Here is an 18,960-nt window from a genome sequence, read left to right as displayed (position 1 = left end):
AGAAGGTCCAATGCACGTCGGAATTACACAATATATGGTAGAACTCTTGCGAGTACGGACAGGCAGAGAGATCTGGGCATGAAGTGGCAACGCATGTGGATAAGGTGGTCAAGAAGGCATACGGCATGCTGGCCTTCATCGGTCGAGGCATTGGGTATAAAAATTGTTAAGTCATGTTGCAGCTGTACAGGACCTTAGTTAGGCTTCATTTGGAATATTGTGTACAATTCTGGTCGCCACACTACCAGAAGGATGTGGATGCTTTGGAGAGGGTACAGAAACGGTTTACTAGGATGTTGCCTGGTATGGAGGGCGTTAGCTGTGAGGAGGAGTTAGATAAACTGTCTGTTCTCAGTTGAACGACGGAGGTTGAGAGGCGACTTGATAGAGGTCGATAAGATTATGACTGGCATGGACAGAGTGGATAGTCAGATGCTCTTTCCTAGGGTAGGAGAGTCAAGTACTCTCGGCAGCTCTACCCTCTCCCTTAGCTCCTCCAGACTGGCGAACCCTTCCTCTGAATAAAAATCCCTCACCTTGACCAGCCCCACTTCCCTCCACCTCCTGTATACACTATCCATCCCCCCCCCCCCCCCCCCCCCGCTCAAACCCATGATTCTCGCACAGCGGCGTTAGCACCGACATCCCTTCCACCCTAAAATGCCTCCTCAGCTGATTCCATATCTTCACCGTGGACAGCACCACTGGGCTCCCTGAATACCTACTCGGAGCCATTGTCAGTGCTGCCGTCACCATAGCCCTCAAACTAGACCCCTTACAAGATTCCTCCTCCATCCCAACCCACTCTACCCCTTCTCCTTCCCACCACCGCCGCACCTTGTCCACATTCACCGCTGAATAATAATGAAGCTAATTCAGCAACGCCAACTCCCCCTGCTGCCTCTGCCTCTGTAGCAGGGTCATCCCCACCCTCGGCACCTTCCCCGCCCATACAAAGTCAGAGATGATTGTGTCCATTTTCCGAAAAAAAGGGCTTTGGTATAAAGATCGGGAGAACTTGAACGATAAACAGAAACCTCGGCAGAATATTCATTTTCACCACTTGGACCCTCCCCGCCAACATTAAGTGCAGAGTATCCCACCTCTTAAGATCCTCCCTGGCCTCCTCCGCCAGCTTCGTTAAGTTCCACCTGTGGAGCCCCGTCCATTCTCTCGCTACCGTAATCCCCAAATACTAAACCTATCCCTCGCTACCGTAAATGGCATCCCCCCTAAATTAGCCCCCTGTCCCAGCTCATTCACCAGGAATGCCTCGCTTTTCCCTACATTCAGTTTGTACCCAGAGAACCCTTCAAACCTCCCCGACAGGCCCATAATCCTTCCAATACTCTGCAACGGATCCAAAATATACAGCAAGAGGTCATCGGCATAGAGCGACACCTGATGCTCCCTCTGTCCCCTCATTAGCCCCCGCCACTCTGCCGACCCCCTGAGAGCCATCGCCAATGGGACATCGAAATTAAATGGAAACGACGAATAATATAATGCAAGAAACCTCTGCCTAAAATTAAGCTCAGAATGCGTTCGTGTCCAGATTACCGCACAGTCCTGTCACATGAGGCAACATCAAAAGGTACTGTTGGTGAAGACAAACCTTGCTGGCTCAGATCATCCATCTCCGAGTCAGTGTTATTCGGCTGGGGCAGTTTTTCTGCTGCCTGCAGGGCTGCCTGCTGCTGCTTTTGTTTTGCCAAATTTTCAATCAACAAAGAAGATCGGCCGACCTACAAAACAGGAAAACAAGAACAATCCTATGCATCTTACGTGGGTTAGCTCTCCCAGCAGCAAACATTCCTAAAGGACCCAGGAGGATGTTTCCCTAGATCTCTGCTAGCGACTGCCAAACCAAGCACCAGGAGGCTTAAATACAGGATGGTCAGGTACGGTTTCCTCTCAACCCCTTCCAGGCATACAGCCCAACATGTGCGGAGGTTACCGCTCCCCACAGCCAACCAGTTCACCTGAAGCCACTTTTAAAATGGTGACAATGCCCAGTGCTATAAATAATGGAAGCAACATTTAACAGCTTCACTTCAGCTGCTGTTAACTCAATCTCAACAATATTAATACTTGGGAGACCTTGGTTAGCCACTGAAACACTAGACATCTTCTAGTAAAGTTCCATTGGCTTATCGGGGATCATCAATCAATGGTCTTATCACGAGAGACTATTTCATAGCTTCTGTCCCCTTTCCAATTTGATCCTTTTCCCCACTCTCTGAAGGTACTGACGCATGTTCAGACATAATTCAATGAGTCCCAGCAGTTCTCGGATGGTTTTCTCAGGGACCATTGTTCATGTGAACTCAGTCATTAGTAAATGTTGGCAGGATCGCAGGCAGGCATGCGCAGACACACACACCCTGGCCTTTTGTAGGCTAACTGAGGGATCTAGCCGAGATCATGGAATCATGGATGACTGGCTTAAATCTGGGTTGGTCCCTCTCCAAATGGAGCTTCTAAATGACGTATTTAATACTGAGTCGCTGAGGGGGACATTTTCTCAATTGTAATTAAACTCTTATTCTTGCTGTTTAACATTTGAACATCAGTAAATGTGGTTTTGCCTTCGGAGCAGAAGATTGTTGGACAAAACATCAGCACAGTATTGAGGGAGTGTTACACTGCCGTAGTCAATGCAGTATTGAGGGAGTGTTACACTGCAGTAGTCAATGCAGTATTGAGGGAGTGTTACACTGCAGTAGGCAGCGCAGTGTTGAGGGAGTGTTACACTGCAGTAGGCAGCGCAGTGTTGAGGGAGTGTTACACTGCAGTAGGCAGCGCAGTGTTGAGGGAGTGTTACACTGCAGTAGTCAATGCAGTATTGAGGGAGTGTTACACTGCAGTAGGCAGCGCAGTATTGAGGGAGGGTTACACTGCAGTAGGCAGCGCAGTATTGAGGGAGTGTTACACTGCAGTAGTCAATGCAGTATTGAGGGAGTGTTACACTGCAGTAGACAGCGCAGTATTGAGGGAGTGTTACACTGCAGTAGTCAATGCAGTATTGAGGGAGTGTTACACTGCAGTAGTCAGCGCAGTATTGAGGGAGTGTTACACTGCAGTAGTCAATGCAGTATTGAGGGAGTGTTACACTGCAGTTGGCAGCGCAGTATTGAGGGAATACTACACTGCTGGAAGTGTTAACTGAGCCCTCTCTCCCCCTTCAGGTAGTCAAAGATGATCCCACAGCATTGTTTAAAGGGTAGGGGGAAGGTTGGGGAAGATGGGGTAATTGATCTTTGGAAGCCCATGGATCTGAGAAATAAAACACAAGTTTGTGTGTGAAAAAGAATAAAGAGCTCAATATTTTCCTTTGTGTATTAATTAAAACCAATCGCAAGTGCATCGTTTGTACATCAACTTGCAGTTAAATCTAACACAGAAAATGAGTGGCTCAGTTAGCCATTTTTAAATACACACAATTGACATGCCTAGTGGAGGCATGTCCTAGTCAAACTTTAAATGTGGACTTCATTCAGTACTGAATTTTCAGGAACTGCCTTTTATTGGAAAAGGGACACTAACCACACGGTTAATATGGATGTCAATTGTCAGCTGATTTTTACAATTCCCACACAAATAATTAATTCCTGTCTGAAAATGCCTTTGGAAAGTTCTCAAATGCGAATGGGTTTCTCAGGTGCAAAGGAACCAGCTCAAATGGGAGCGAGAAATGGCTGCCAGATGTGTTATAGCTGTGTGGATGGAATATTAAACAAGGTTTTCTCGTGAGCTAATCATAGCTGGTATGTTTACGGGTTATCAAATCACTCCCTCTTTGTTATGTCAATCACCCCGACACCAATCCAGCATGGTGACAATGGAAAGCACTGAAACCTGCTATCATCTGACTGAAACTGGCTACAGAAAATACATCTATTATCCCAAGAAACAGAGGGAAACTGGTCTGTCTGAAAAGAACATCCACTACAGAATACCAGCTGCAGAACAAAGTAGCAAAACCGTGCCTCTTTAATCCTGGAGACTGCTATTTCTTAGACATATCCCAGTCAGATTCCTAGTCCAACTACAAAGAAACTAGACATTCTGGTAAGAAATGACTAAATTCACAACCTTCAAGGGTATCCTACAAGAATCCCCGATAATGATTACAAATATTGAAAACATCTAAACTACCCTATCAGAGTGAAAACATCACCGTAAACAGGACTGCGGGGGTTGGTTTTCCTACGATGTGCCAAACATGTGAACTGTGTGTTTGTCTGGAACTTGAAAAATGTACATCGCGTTTAGACCTTCAGGATGAATGTGCGAATAAATAATTATCTTTCTTTAATCCCACAAATGCTTACTGCTGATTGTTTAAAAATTGATCCCAAACCCAGGAGTTGAGAAACATATCCACCTTTCTCTCCAAAAATACATTGATTACAGACGGGAAGGGAAAGGATAACCGGGTTTCAGTTCTCTTCTGTCCGTAACAGAATTAACAAAACAGTAGGAGGGTTCAAACCCAACCTCCATCTTATTGTATGTAGGGTTGCAAGTTCATTTGATTTGGAGAAATAAAAATTTTTTAAAAAGAGGCCGAAATTCTCTTGCCGTTTCCTGGTGGCGGGATTCTCTGATCCCTGGGCAGCGCGGTGGCACAGTGGTTAGCACTTTTGCTCCACAGCGGCAGGGTCCCAGGTTCGATTCCCGGCTTGGGTCACTGTCTGTGCAGAGTTTGCACGTTCTCCCCGTGTCTGCGCGGGTTTCCTCCGGGTGCTCCTGTGTCAGCTGCCGTCTCAAATAAGTAGCTAACAGGGAAGGAGTCAAATTTTCGGATAAGCATATGAATAGGAGGAGACCATTCAGCCCCCATGAGACTGTTGTGCCAGTCAATAAGATCATGGCTGCTCTATTTTTCAATTCCCATTACCCACACTGGGTCCATGCCCTTTGATGATCTTTACTGAACAAAAATCCGAAATTTTCAATTGACACCAAACCTTTATGTGAGCCGAGAGTTCCAGATGTTGCATTTTGGGATATAATTTGTGGTAAAGTGACTCACTTTTCGTCCTCTGAATTAGATGTGTTTGCTCTTCCTAAATGACAACTATTGGAGCAAAATATTACATCAGCATTGGCCCCTCCCTCCCTTCCTTGCTGTATATAATTCAATATTTTATTAGGAATTAGTTTATTACTAAAACAATTAAAAATAACATTAAACTATTTCTTCAGGAGCTGATACTTCTCATACTCTGTTGAAGAATTTTAAAATTCACGGTTTTAAAATAATTGAACCTTCCTCTGCCTCGTCACTCACTCATTTATCCCCCCCCCCCCCCCCCCACCCTCCATGGAATTGCCCACCCTGGGAGCTGTGGACCTTAGGGTCTAGGGAACAGCACACCCCTGCCGCACGTTCCACGGTGGTGGCAAGGGAATCTCGGTTGACAATGGCGGGAATGGAACATCCAGCGGCTGGCCACTAGTTATCCGCCCTACGCTGTTGCAGGACACGCCGCAGAAGGGGGGAGTGGGGAATCCTGCCCTTTGAGCAGTCTGGAGGAGCTGAACACTCCTATTTCTCATGTTCTTAAATCATATCTTCTTCTCCACTGAAGCACTCATTCTTTGCACTGCGTTCGACCGGGTCCCAACCTTCCCCTGGCACCTTTCCACCAAGTGGGTCATTGTTCACGTTTGCGCTGGCACCCAGCGGTGTGAATGTAAGGGGGCGTCACAGCTGCTCGCACCCACCCTGACCACACAGGCACGTTCTCCAGGGACGATCAATTAACAGAAACCAGGAGTGAGACTGGAGCTGTGCCTCCCAACCCACCCACTGATCTGAGAACAAAGAATTCTACACCCGACACTGGGATTGAACAAAACGTGGCCGCTCGGTCCAGTGTCTGTGCCAGCTCTTTAAAAGAGGGAACAAATGTGTCCTACCCACCTGCCTCTTTCCCCATAGCCCTGCAAAATGTAGCCTACGAGTGTTTATGAAGTATTCAAATTGTGAAAGTGCCATGGTAAGATTTGAACTTACATTCTCTAGATGTCAGCAACAACACAACCAGCTCACTACCTGACCCTCTTTACAGACATCCTAGTCTCTGTAGCTCAATGGCGAACAGAGGGACAGCAGAGGCTATTCAGCCCATCATTCAATTAGAGCTCGGGGCACAGTAGCGCAGTTGTTAGCACTGCTGCCTCACAAGCCAAGGTCCTGGGTTCGATCCCGGCCCGAGTTCACTGTCCGTGTGGAGTTTGCACATTCTCCCCATGTCTACATGGGTCTCATCCCCACAACCCAAAAGATGTGCAGGGTAGGTGGATTGGCCACGCTAAATTGCCCATTAATTGGAAATTCTATTAAAAATCAGTCAATTTGAGCGTGAGCAATCTGAGCGTCAACATTTACCCTCACTCGCCCCATAATCCTTTCATCCCATAACCCTGAAAATTCCTAACGAGCTCTATATATCTACCCCTTGCGTCTCCCTTACTTTGAACTTTCCCACCAAGTGTGTTTCTAAAATACATTTGTAACCTTTTCACTTTCAAGTTTCCGCCATCTCTCGCGGACCAAAACTTGCCTCTTTCTGTGCCATGATCTCCTGCAGATCACATGGTTGCAGGAGGCATTGGAAAGTCTCCATTTCACATGTTGCGCAAGGCATTGCAATTGTGTGGGAAATGCTAGACAGACACAGACTCTCTTCCTGTCTCTATGTTTGTGTATATTAGCTTCAGCTTATTTATTTATTTATAAATAAATTTAAAGCACCCAATTCATTTTTTCCAATTAAGGGGCAATTTAGTGTGTCCAATCCACCTGCCCTGCACATCTTTGGGTTGTGGGGGCGAAACCCACGCAAACACGGGGAGAATGTGCAAACTCCACACGGGCAGTGACCCAGAGCCGGGATCGAACCTGGGATCTCGACGTCGTGAGGCAACAGTGCTAACCCACTGCGCCGCCGTGCTGCCCTAGCTTCAGCGTATTAACGTACAGGTTCAACCCTTAATACGACATCAGAAGAGGTGCTGTTCCCACTGCTGCTACCTAGCGGGCAGGTATCCTAGAATTTAATAGGTTATGGGAGGATTTGATCGAGGTTTCCGAGATATTAAGGGGACCAGATAGGGGTGAGAGAGAGAAACAGGTTCTGCCTGGAGTCCAGGTATAGTCTAGAAATGAGAGCTAGTCTGTCCTTTGAGGAGTGGAATTGGAAAACATGTTCTGCACCTAGTTGATGTCTGGAACTCTCTTCCACAAATGGCAATTGATGACAGATGAACTGTAAATTTTAAATTGGAGTTTGGTACATTTTTGACAACCAAAGATATTGAGGGGTATGTGGCAGATTGGGGGCTGGATTCTCCACTGTCGGGAATCTCTGTCGTGCGGCAGCCCGGGGGTTTCCCGACGGCACGGGGCTTCCCCACAATGGGAAACCCCATTGGCCGGCTGGCGAGACGGAGAATCCCAAGGGGGCGGAGAATCCCGCCCTGGGTATTTGGCCGATCAGCCAGGGTGATCTCACCGGAATTCCTCAACCTGCTCAATGGGGCTGGAAGGCCTCCTCCTGTTCCAATGCTTGGACATTGCAAACTCCCATCAGCTCCAAACAATGAAACAACTCAACAGGCATTTTCATTACTTACACCGTGGCAGGTCTGCAAGCAAAACTGACTTAAACATGCAGGTTAATCTTAGTGCAGGTTACACAGTGACACACACAGGTGGGTGGGGGGAGTAGCAGCAGGACAAAAAGCCAAGGACAGGACACTGCCAGGGTACATTGTTTAAAAATCAATCAGTAACATTATACAGTATTGTAAAATAGAAAAGTCAACACTCACAAAAATTGCCCATGAAGAGAGCGTCGATAGAGAAGGTTGTGGAAATCATTCAAAAAGTGGTTCAAACATGATGAGAAGAAAAGTACAGACATGAAAATGTCATTGTAAATTAGTGCAAAATCTCCGATAACTTTTAACTTCTTTTGACTTTTATACTGCAATAAGAGATGCCCCTTCCTCCCACCCAAAAAAACCACACACACACACTGCTTTATCAGCAGAAATATTAGGGGTTAATTTTAAATCTAGCCCGCGAGTCAGGAAACTCAGGAGAAATAGTGCGACCTGGGATTTACACCTGCCTCATTTTACTCCCTCGAGTCAAAAGGAGATTAATATGGGGCCAGGTGTAAGAGCAAAATTGTCCCCGCGCCCTCCTACCCAGCACCCAATCCCGCGGGTCTCCTGCCAAGCGAGTTAGGGTACACCTACCTGAATTGAAAGCTGTACCTGTGTAAGCAACAGCCGTAGCCTTACAATTAACCAGGTGATGCTGTTAATTCCTCAAAGCTTCGAGACCCAACTCAGGCAGCGGCAAGAGGAGACAGTGGCTGCTGAGAGAGACACCGCCATCTTTTCTGAATGCCAGCAGCATTGGCCAGGTCTCCATGAGCCAACTGGGCAGCTAGCCTGCCCACTGTGCACTACTGGGCAGCTAGCCTGCCCGCTGTGCACCACTGGGAAGGTTTCCCAGGGATTTTCTCTCCGTGTGTTCGACAGAGCCCCAGTACAAACTGTGGCGATGGATATTTTTAAAAGAAATTTAGAGTATCCAATCATTTTTTTTCCCAATTAAGGGGCAATTTAGCGTGGCCAATCCACCTACCCTGCACATCTTTGGGTTGTGGGGGAGAATGTGCAAACTCCACCCAGACAGTGACCCAGGGCCGATTTTCAAACCCGGGTCCTCAGCGCCGCAGTCCCAGTGCTAACCACTTGCTGCCCTACGGCCAGTTTCAACTGTTCACAATTGGTCATTTGCTGGGGCGAGTTCTCCCAATACCAGTCAGGGGACCCGCAGAAATTTCAGGCAACACTCTCCAAACTGGCAGGGAGGTGGGAGACTTGGCCAATCGGATCTGATCGGAAAGCTCTTCCCCTGCCACTTTGAGAAAGGTCCAGCTGTTTGTGCTGCTACCCGTGCTGCTACCCGTGCTGCAGAAGGGCTGAGTGTACAGGGTAAATGCAGCATTTAAAACAGCAGTACGGCCAAGATCCAAACTGTTCATTTGTGTTCCAGTCTAATGAGCATTTCAGAGTCCGATCCATTTCCTACCAGGATTTTTGATTTCCAGCAAAATGTTTGGGGATTTGCTTACTCCAATTGTTGGCTGTCACCAATCCAGCTGTGTATAATTTATTCTGACTGCTGGTATTGCAGTAGCTTTACTGATGACTGGACTGAATGGTCAGTTACCAATGCAATTAAAGTTCTGTTACCAAGCATGCTGTTAGTCACAAAGCAATTAGTAGCAAGAAACGCAGGAAGCTTTGTTATACACCAAGTGAACAAGTACGTCCGACATAAATTTTATAAGACGACACATGAAATGACAGGCCGGAAGACTTTCAATCATCCACACAGCTCTGGGGGACCAGATTTAATGTCGATAGTTAAACAACTCTTGGATTATCATTTAAACTGTAGGGTGGGAATACTCAAACAAAAGAGCGGGAGAGAGAGAGAGAGAGAGGGAGTGTGCAGCAGACTGGAACAAGTGGAAGCTACACAAAATCACAGCACTGTCTACATTCATGAATTTAAATTGAACCTGCAGTGAAGATTAAATTCAAAGCTACTCACTGGAAAAGGCTCAGCCCCCTCTTGTATGACAAACCCCTCAATGACATGGGTCAGGATCTGCGGTTTGACAATAGCCTGCGGAGGTTTGTTCTCCGTGCTCTGGGGCACACTTGCAGTGACAGACGAAGTCGCGTTGCCATTCCCGGATGTCATGGTGAGGGCAGGGGAGGTGTTCTTTGAATTAACACTCTCCGGAACCTTCCCTGTAATGGAAGGAAACAACAGCGTTACAGCCAAAGAATCAAAATGCTACCCCCAAAAACGCAGCTGGCTCTCTCTGGGATCACACCCTGTCCCTCTGCGAGATCAGCCAATCCGGAAAAATCATGTTTCTTTGGGATTTGAGTCAAGGAGTTGGGAAGGCACTGTCAAAGCAAGTCGATGGAATTGATACACTGAGAACTGGTGGCTGATGGGATAGCAGAAATACCAATCAGCTGGCCTCAGTGCCAGTTGTGGGTATTCCGAGTTCAAAGTTAGCCGTCATTACTCCTCGGAAACGAACACAAACTTTTGAAAATCCGTGTACTCGCAGTTATCCACAGAAATCCAAAAGTGGTGGTCAGCGATTCGAAGCTTTCCTACAGAATGCCCACAGGCTTGAATCAATTAGAAATCACTGAACTGATGAAAACTTACCCTTTTTGCTGAATGAGGTGTAACTGGGGTTTTAATGGTCAAATTCAATGCCTGTTGAACAGCCTCAGGATGAGACTTTTATTTAAGGAATGCCAAATTTCTCCATTATGATTCAAAACATATTTAAATGTGAAATTTTGTTTGTGATATTTCAGCTTGTGGTTGGATTCTCCGTCAGCGGGATCCTCCGCTTCGTCGTCAGCGCTCTCATGTCCGCGGATTTCCCCGACGCCGTGGGGTGCCCACAATGGGAAACCCCATTGGCCGGCTGGTGGGCGGAGGATCCCGCTGCCGGCGGGGTCACGCCGCACCAGACAACGGGTGGGGTAAGATGGAGAATCCTGCCCCACGTGTATGTCTCAATCATTTATTTCACATTCTGTAAAATTTGAATTGGAAGGTTCAGTGCATTTTACTTCCTGGTTTGCGGTCTGTGAGAATACTTCATCGCGATTGGCTGTTTACCCTACTTGCTGAAAGATCCACTTGACTGGACATCAGGTTTAAAATAACATTGGGAAAGAGAAACTTAATGTCACAGAGATCGCTGTGGGCAGTTCTGGTTGACACCAGTGGTCGAATGTCAAAGAGAAGCAGGTTTGTACTTTCTTATTGCGTTGTGAATGGTGTTGACTTTCCAGCACTGCTCTGTCTGCAGCTATCCAAGTGAGGGATGAGGAATTTAATCACACTCCAATCACAGTTCTGGGGTAGATCTTTAGAGGGATTGGGCCCCTCAGGAATGATGGTGCTGTTGAATGTCAAGAGGAGGCGGTTGAGCTTTTCATGTTGGAGACAGGGAGGGTTAAAAACTGATCAGTATCAGCAAGCAATTGAAAAACCATCAATGTAATGGTTGACGAACTGCTGGAGGTCCACCAATAATTTGCCTTTCTCACTGCACAAGGCGCTCAAGAAGATCATCAATAAAAGTATTTTCGATACCGAGCAACATCCGGACTGGACATCCAAGATGAAGTAGGTTTTAAGGAGTGTCTTAAAAAAGGAAAAGGTGAGGTAGAGATGGTTTAGGGAGGGAATTCCAAAACTTGGGACCCAGCAACTAAAGCCAGGACTCCCAGTGGTCAAGCATTTAAGCAGGGATGCTCAGAAGGCCAGAATTGGACAAACAGAGATCTGGGAGGCTTGTGGGGTTGGGGGGGAGGGATGATAGAGATCAGGAGGGTGGGGCCTATGGAGGGATTTGAAAACAAGGAGGAGGATTTTAAAATGGAGGCATTGCCAGACCAGGAGTCAACATGGGTCAGTGAACACAGGGCGTCATAAGCGAACAGGACTCAGTGCGAATCGGAACAGGGGAGCGGAGTTTTGGGTGGCCTCAATTTCACACAGGAGAGAATGTGGGAGACAATCCAGGAGCATGTTGAAATAGAGGAACCTATGGGTAACAAAGACATGGATGAGTGTTTCAGCAGTAAACTGGCTGAGGCAGGGGCTGTGTTGGCCAATGTTAAGGAGGTGGAAGTAGGCAGTCTCAGTGATGAATCAGTAGACTTTCCAATGCCAGTGCGTTAAAGCCGGAAGCAGAATGTGCCCACAGCAAGTGGGCAGCTTGCCAATGAGATTTGAGTCTTAAAATGGTTCGGGCATCATGCCAACACAGATGTGACTCAACACTCATTTGGCTGTTACTTTAATCTCTGGTCTGTGCATGGTTGAGCATTGAACTCATATCTGGCTTCAAACTATTGAAGATATTGGCGGGAGTGCTTCCCCTGGCCTCGGAGAAACGCTGGCTTCTCCCCCGGCTCTTGGCGCTGTTCCTCAATTCAGCCAGTTAGGAATTACATTCATGAGGCACAGCCATCAAGAATGGCTGGATCTCAGAGTTTCTGGTCTTGCGCCGAGGTCCCAGGTTCAATCCCGGCTCTGGGTCACTGTCTGTGTGGAGTTTGCATATTCTCCCCATGTTTGCGTGGGGTTTTGCCACGCTAAATTGCCCCTTAATAGGACAACAAAAATGAATTGGGTACTAAAAGAGTTTCTGGTCTTGGTGACTCACTCAGCCCCCTCCACACATTCCCTCCCAACAATGGGGCCACTGACGTCGTTAAATGTCAGTGGGCAACACTCTTGCCTCAAATTCACAAGCTGGAGTTCAAACCCCATTCCAGGGCGTGAATAGGATGTTACCTTTGTGTTAACACCGTATGGCCAGAACCCAGATAATGTATTAAATCAAAGGGCTGTCTACCTGCTCAGGGAACTTAGAGATCCTACAGATATCTCAAACAATGAGCAGGATTTCCCCCTGATCCTGGGTCAGTTTTAGTTCCCTGTCCCAATACCAGCTAATTCACAGATTCCTTGACCAGTACCCAGTCACTGGATACTATTTGTGGGACTGTGCTTTTCACAAATGAGCTCCCACACAGCACTATTTTGAAGAGGAGAAGGGGACGGGACACTCTTCCCCATCTCCTGGCCATTACCTAATTCACAAACATCATGGAAAACATTATCTGGTAATTGCTGCATTGTGGGAGCTTGCTGTGTGTGAACAAGGGCTGGTTTAGCTCAGTGGGCTAGGCAGCTGGTTTGTGATGCAGAACAAGGCCAGCAGTGTGGGTTCAATTCCTGTACCAGCTGAGAATTCTGAATTCTCCGTGTACCTGAACAGGCACCGGAATGTGGCGACTAGGGGCTTTTCACAGTAACATCATTGCAGTGTTAATGTAAACCTACTTGTGACAATAAAGATTATTTACAACATTGGCCGGAAGCCACTTTGAAACATCCCGAGGTCAGTGAGGGTGCCATAGAAATCAAGACTTTTAGAAATTCTCACCTCCGCAGTCCCCCTCCCCAACACAGTATTGCCTCCGCAGTCCCCCTCCCCAACACAGTATTGCCTCCGCAGTCCCCCTCCCCAACACAGTATTGCCTCCGCAGTCCCCCTCCCCAACACAGTATTGCCTCCGCAGTCCCCCTCCCCAACACAGTATTGCCTCCGCAGTCCCCCTCCCCAACACAGTATTGCCTCCTTTGAAAGCTACAGAGGCAATGGCCAATCAGCTGCTCCAGTTCACAGCACTTACATTAACAGGACCAACACCGAGAGTTGTCGAATGAAGTCCCACATTCACCAAGTCAAAATTAACCCCATCAAGTTTTTAATGCTGCACATTCTCAAGCGGTTAGTAGAAATGGTCACTTTTGTGTGTGACACACGAGACAAAACTGGAAAGTTCCACTCACCTCGGGGATAATTAATCGCCATTAATTGTCCTTCGCTCACCCCCCCCCCCTCAAAAACAAAGCGAGTGACTCACCCAGGCACAAGTAATCTCGGTGCGTTCACCTCCTCACCTCTCCTCCTTTCATTGCCCTCTTTGTTGCTTCCTTATTTTATTCTCTCGGTCGTGGCTCTTTCTGGTCTGACTGGCAATTAGCGTATCGGGAAACGGTTTGTTTTATTCCTTCTAAGTGAAGAGGGCGATCCTGTCCACTTCAGCTTGCTGGTTCGGTAAATGATAAAACATTTCGAGAGGAGCCCACAGATTTCTACATCCCCAAGTCACAAGATGCCCATCAAGAGTGCCTCAGAGAACAGAGTGAATTTAAAGAAAGAGTTTTAGATGAAGGTCGGATTGTGGCACCCCGGTTGCTAACTTTAACACTTGCTGTTTCTAACCCCAGTGAGCAGCTGCAGGATTCTGCAATGAAAGACACACTGAGCTGGGTTGCTGTTCGCTGTCTGTTCAGCCTCTTGTCACAGGTCAGTCTTATCCAGACGCAATCTGCCCAGCCACAGATGATCAGTGAAGTTGGAGCCAGCATCAAACAATGCATCCACCACAAAGCCTTATGTTCAAAATATCAAAGTGGTTGAAAGGGGATTGCTTCATCCTGTTGCCTCACTTTCACCTTGGTGTCAGTGACAATCAGAAGCTTAAGAAGTTTTACTTCCCCTAAAAAAAAACAATCCCAAACAGTGGTCTGGACTACTGCCAGGGATAATAACAAGCTGTCGCAGCCAAAGTTTGCCTTCCCTGCCTTGCACGCACAGCGAGGTAAAACTAATCCCCTTTCTATCGTTCTATCGGGTGGATGGTAGCAAACACTCCACTACATCCACTTGGCTGGTGCCTAATCTCGTTTGCCAATCAGAAAGTCCCTTACTGGAACTGGATGCCCTAATAATCAGGGCTGGGCTCTCTGGGCAGCCTAGTTCAGAGTGTTCACAGCTGAATGCAAATGAACAAACTGTCCCCTGGTCTGGGAGGGAAGACAGAACATCTTGGCTCAAAGTACAGTGACCTCCTGCTGTGCCGTGGGCAGGGGGCACAGAGACGACCAGCGGGCGCTTCAAACTAAATAACAGGTGCTGGTGGGGAGGGTCGCAGGAGAAAGGATCTCTGCAGCAAATCTCTGCAGGCCACAATGTGGTCATGAGGTGCTGCGTGGGCCGCGGGAATCTCAGCCCAAATTGATTGCAATTAGTGCAAACCTTGGGGAAAGATAGGAAGATTGATTCTCGGTGTCTCTGGGTCACGTCGGTGGGGAAAGAAAAGGATTTTCTTTTCCCTTTCGCCCTGACTGAACAACTAATTTACAATCACAGCCCCCAACAAGCAACTGAAAAGCGAGCAGCAGCTGCCACTTTGTCCCTGCACTTGCGCTGTTGGCTGATTTACAAATCAAAGCACAGCACACAATAACATTGAGCCGGCCCAGCAAAAACATGGGCTGGTCCCAAAGGGGAAGCGGCCCAGTCGAAGGTAAGAGGCAGAGACCATTGCTTCAATCCAGGCCTGCTGGCTGACAGTGAATCAAATCTTTCTCCCCCCCCACCACCCCCCCCTCCTCACCCGCCCCCCCACCTCACTCTCCCCCCCCCACCCCCACCTCACTCACTCCCCCCCCCACCCCCCCCTCCTCACCCCCCCTCCTCACTCTCCCCCCCCACCCCCTCCTCACCCCCCCTCCTCACTCCCCCCCCCACCCCCCCCTCCTCACCCCCCCTCCTCACTCCCCCCCTCCTCACCCCCCCCTCCTCACTCCCCCCCCACCCCCCTCCTCACTCCCCCCCCCACCCCCCCTCCTCACACCCCCCCCACCCCCTCCTCCTCACCCCCCCCCACCCCCTCCTCCTCACTCCCCCCCCACCCCCTCCTCCTCACTCCCCCCCCCCCCCTCCTCCTCACTCCCCCCCGCCCCCCTCCTCCTCACTCCCCCCGCCCCCCTCCTCCTCACTCCCCCCACCCCCCTCCTCACTCCCCCCCACCCCCCTCCTCACTCCCCCCCACCCCCCTCCTCACTCCCCCCCACCCCCTCCTCCTCACTCTCCCCCACCCCCTCCTCCTCACTCCCCCACCCCCCTCCTCCTCACTCCCCCCCACCCCCTCCTCCTCACTCCCCCACCCCCCTCCTCCTCACTCCCCCCCGCCCCCCTCCTCCTCACTCCCCCCGCCCCCCTCCTCCTCACTCCCCCCCACCCCCCTCCTCACTCCCCCCACCCCCCTCCTCACTCCCCCCCACCCCCCTCCTCACTCCCCCCCACCCCCTCCTCCTCACTCCCCCCCCACCCCCTCCTCCTCACTCCCCCACCCCCCTCCTCCTCACTCCCCCCCACCCCCTCCTCCTCACTCCCCCCACCCCCTCCTCCTCACTCCCCCACCCCCCTCCTCCTCACTCCCCCACCCCCCTCCTCCTCACTCCCCCACCCCCCTCCTCCTCACTCCCCCCACCCCCCTCCTCCTCACTCCCCCCCACCCCCTCCTCCTCACTCCCCCCGCCCCCCCTCCTCACTCCCCCCACACCCCCTCCTCACTCCCCCCACCTCACTCCCCCCACACCCCCCTCCTCACTCCCCCCTCCCCCCACTCCACCCTCCTCACTCACCCCCTCCCCCTCCTCACTCCCTCCCCCCTCCCCCCTCCACACTCCCCCCTCCCCCCTCCACACTCCCCCCTCCCCCCTCCACACTCCCCCTCACCCCCCTCCACACTCCCCCCCTCAACCCCCTCCACAACCCCCCCCTCACCCCCCTCCACACTCCCCCCCCCCATACCCCCCTCCACACTCCCCCCCCCCCCACCCTCCACACCCCCCCCCACCCTCCCCCACCCCCCACTCCCCCTCCTCACTCCCCCCCACCCCCCCTCCTCACTCCCCCCCCCACCCCCCCTCCTCACTCCCCCCCCACCCCCCCTCCTCCTCACTCCCCCACCCCCCCTCACTCCCACCCCCCTCCTCCCTCCCTCACTCCCCCACCCCCTCCCTCCCTCCCCTCCTCCTCACTCCCCCACCCCCCTCCCTCCCTCACCTCCCACCCCCTCCCTCCCTCCCTCACTCCCCCACCCCCCTCCCTCCCTCCCTCACTCCCCCACCCCCCTCCCTCCCTCACTCCCCCACCCCCCTCCCTCCCTCCCTCACTCCCCCACCCCCCTCCCTCCCTCACTCCCCCACCCCCCTCCCTCCCTCACTCCCCACCCCCACCTCCTTCCCCCTCATTCCCCCCCACCTCCTTCCCTCCCTCACTCCCCCCTCCCTCCCCCCCACCCCCCTCCCCCCCCCCACCCCCCTCCCTCCCCCCCACCCCCCCCTCCCCCCCACCCTCCCTCACTCCCCCCCACCCCCCTCCCCCCACTCCCTCCCTCCCCCCCACTCCCTCCCTCCCCCACCCCCCTCTCCCTCCCCCCACTCCCTCCCTCCCCCCCACCCCCCTCTCCCTCCCCCCACTCCCTCCCTCCCCCCCACCCCCCTCCCTCACTCCCCCCCCACTCCCTCCCTCCCCCCACTCCCTCCCCCCCCACTCCCTCCCTCCCCCCACTCCCTCCCCCCACTCCCTCCCTCCCCCCCACCCTCCCTCCCCCCCACCCCCCTCCCTCACTCCCCCCCCCACTCCCTCACTCCCCCCACTCCCTCCCCCCACTCCCTCCCTCCCCCCCACCCCCCTCCCTCACTCCCCCCACTCCCCCTCCCTCCCTCCCTCACTCCCCCCCCACCCCCCCCCCACCCCCCTCACTCCCCCACCTCCCTCCCTCCCTCACTCACCCCCACCCCCCCTCCTCCCCCCCACCCCTCCCCCCCTCCCCCCCTCCCCCCCCCTCCCTCACTCCCCCCCCAACCCCCTCCCCCCCCAACCCCCTCCCCCACCCTCCCCCCCAACCCCCTCCCCCACCCTCCCCCCCCAACCCCCTCCCCCCTCCCTCCCCCCCCAACCCCCTCCCCCCCTCCCTCCCTCCCCCCCACCCCCTCCCTCCCCCCCACCTCCCTCCCTCCCCCCCACCTCCCTCCCTCCCCCCCACCCCCCTCCCTCCCCCCAACCCCCTCCCTCCCCCCCACCCCCCTCCCTCCCCCCCTCCCCCCCACCCCCCTCCCTCCCCCCCACCCCCCTCCCTCCCCCCCACCCCCCTCCCTCCCCCCCACCCCCCTCCCTCCCTCCCTCCCTCCCCCCCCACCCCCCTCCCTCCCTCCCCCCCACCCCCCTCCCCCCCACCCCCCTCCCTCCCTCCCCCCCACCCCCTCCCCACCCCCCTCCCTCCCTCCCTCCCCCCCACCCCCCTCCCCACCCCCCTCCCTCCCTCCTCCCCCCCACCCCCCTCCCTCCCCCCCCCTCCCCACCCCTCCCCACCCCCCTCCCTCCTCCCCCCCTCCCTCCCCCCCACCCCCCTCCCTCCCCCCCACCCCCCTCCCTCCCTCCCTCCCCCCCACCCCCCTCCCTCCCTCACTCCCCCCCCACCCCCCTCCCTCCCTCACTCCCCCCCACCCCCCTCCCTCCCTCACTCCCCCCCACCCCCTCCCTCACTCACTCCCCCCCACCCCCTCCCTCCTCACTCCCCCCCCCCCCTCACTCCCCCCCCCCCCCACCCCCCCCACCCCCTCCTTCACTCCCCCCCACCCCCCTCCTCATTCCCCCCCACCCCCCTCTCCTCTCACTCCCCCCCACCCCCCCTCCTCACTCCCCCCACCCCCCTCTCCTCACTCCCCACCCCCCCTCCTCACTCCCCCCCCACCCCCCCTCCTCACTCCCCCCCCACCCCCCTTCCTCACTCCCCCCCCCACCCCCCTTCCTCACTCCCCCCCCCCTTCCTCACTCCCCCCCCACCCCCCCTCCTCACTCCCCCCCCACACCCCCTCCTCACTCCCCCCCCACCCCCTCCTCCTCACTCCCCCGCCCCCTCCTCCTCACTCCCCCGCCCCCCCCAACCTCACTCCCCCCACCCCCTCTCATTTGTCTCCCACCAGCACTGCTACCAAACCACAAAGCTTTGGGAAATTAGACAGAACAGATTGTCTCTCGTGCACCAGGAATATGTGTAGGCCACAGGCCATTGTGTGTTTTATTGTACAGATGGCCCAAAACACACGTGGTCACCAGAAAGCCAAGCGACCAGCTGGAAACTCTCTCAGGGAACACACACAAGTCGGGCTTTTGTGTATTGACGCCAAAGGAATAGTGCACCTCGGAATAAAATCTCACCAACACTCGCAGTCCTGCGGGTCGCTCCTTCAACTACAACGGACTATTTTCATGGAGATACATTAACACCGAGCTTTGCTGAAACATTCATTTCATTGTCATCTTGTAGAACACTAAAATAATCCCTTAACTCTGACAGGACAGCACCATAATCAGCTTCATTGTCCCGGAGCAGCCAGTGGGGAGATTGGTTAGAATCCCTGGAGATTCTCGTGTTGCAGAG

At 52.8% G+C, this 18,960-nt stretch overlaps 1 protein-coding gene across 6 annotated transcripts in view; it reads right to left on the bottom strand.

The window, feature by feature from the left end:
• LOC140392529 (polyhomeotic-like protein 2) overlaps window positions 1–14,515 on the bottom strand; it is a 34,219-nt gene extending 19,704 nt beyond the window's left edge. The window contains exons 1-3 of one of the 6 annotated variants that reach the window (XM_072477790.1): window positions 13,582–14,515; window positions 9,650–9,852; window positions 1,616–1,745 (exon numbers count right to left, since the gene is read on the bottom strand). In XM_072477790.1, the coding sequence (XP_072333891.1) occupies window positions 1,616–1,745; window positions 9,650–9,802 (283 nt within the window). In that variant the 5' untranslated portion in view covers window positions 9,803–9,852; window positions 13,582–14,515. Of the gene's footprint in view, window positions 1–1,615; window positions 1,746–7,647; window positions 7,772–7,845; window positions 7,923–9,649; window positions 9,853–13,581 lie in introns of those variants that run through there. The other 5 variants (XM_072477791.1, XM_072477794.1, XM_072477792.1 and 2 more) reach the window with 5 other exon arrangements.
• Between the last annotated feature and the right edge of the window lie 4,445 nt (window positions 14,516–18,960).

This window comes from Scyliorhinus torazame, chromosome 16 (assembly GCF_047496885.1).
Source record: "Scyliorhinus torazame isolate Kashiwa2021f chromosome 16, sScyTor2.1, whole genome shotgun sequence".
NCBI lineage: Eukaryota > Metazoa > Chordata > Chondrichthyes > Carcharhiniformes > Scyliorhinidae > Scyliorhinus > Scyliorhinus torazame.
The sequence above is the reverse complement of the archived record's forward strand: the minus strand, read 5'-3'. Positions and strand labels throughout refer to the sequence as shown.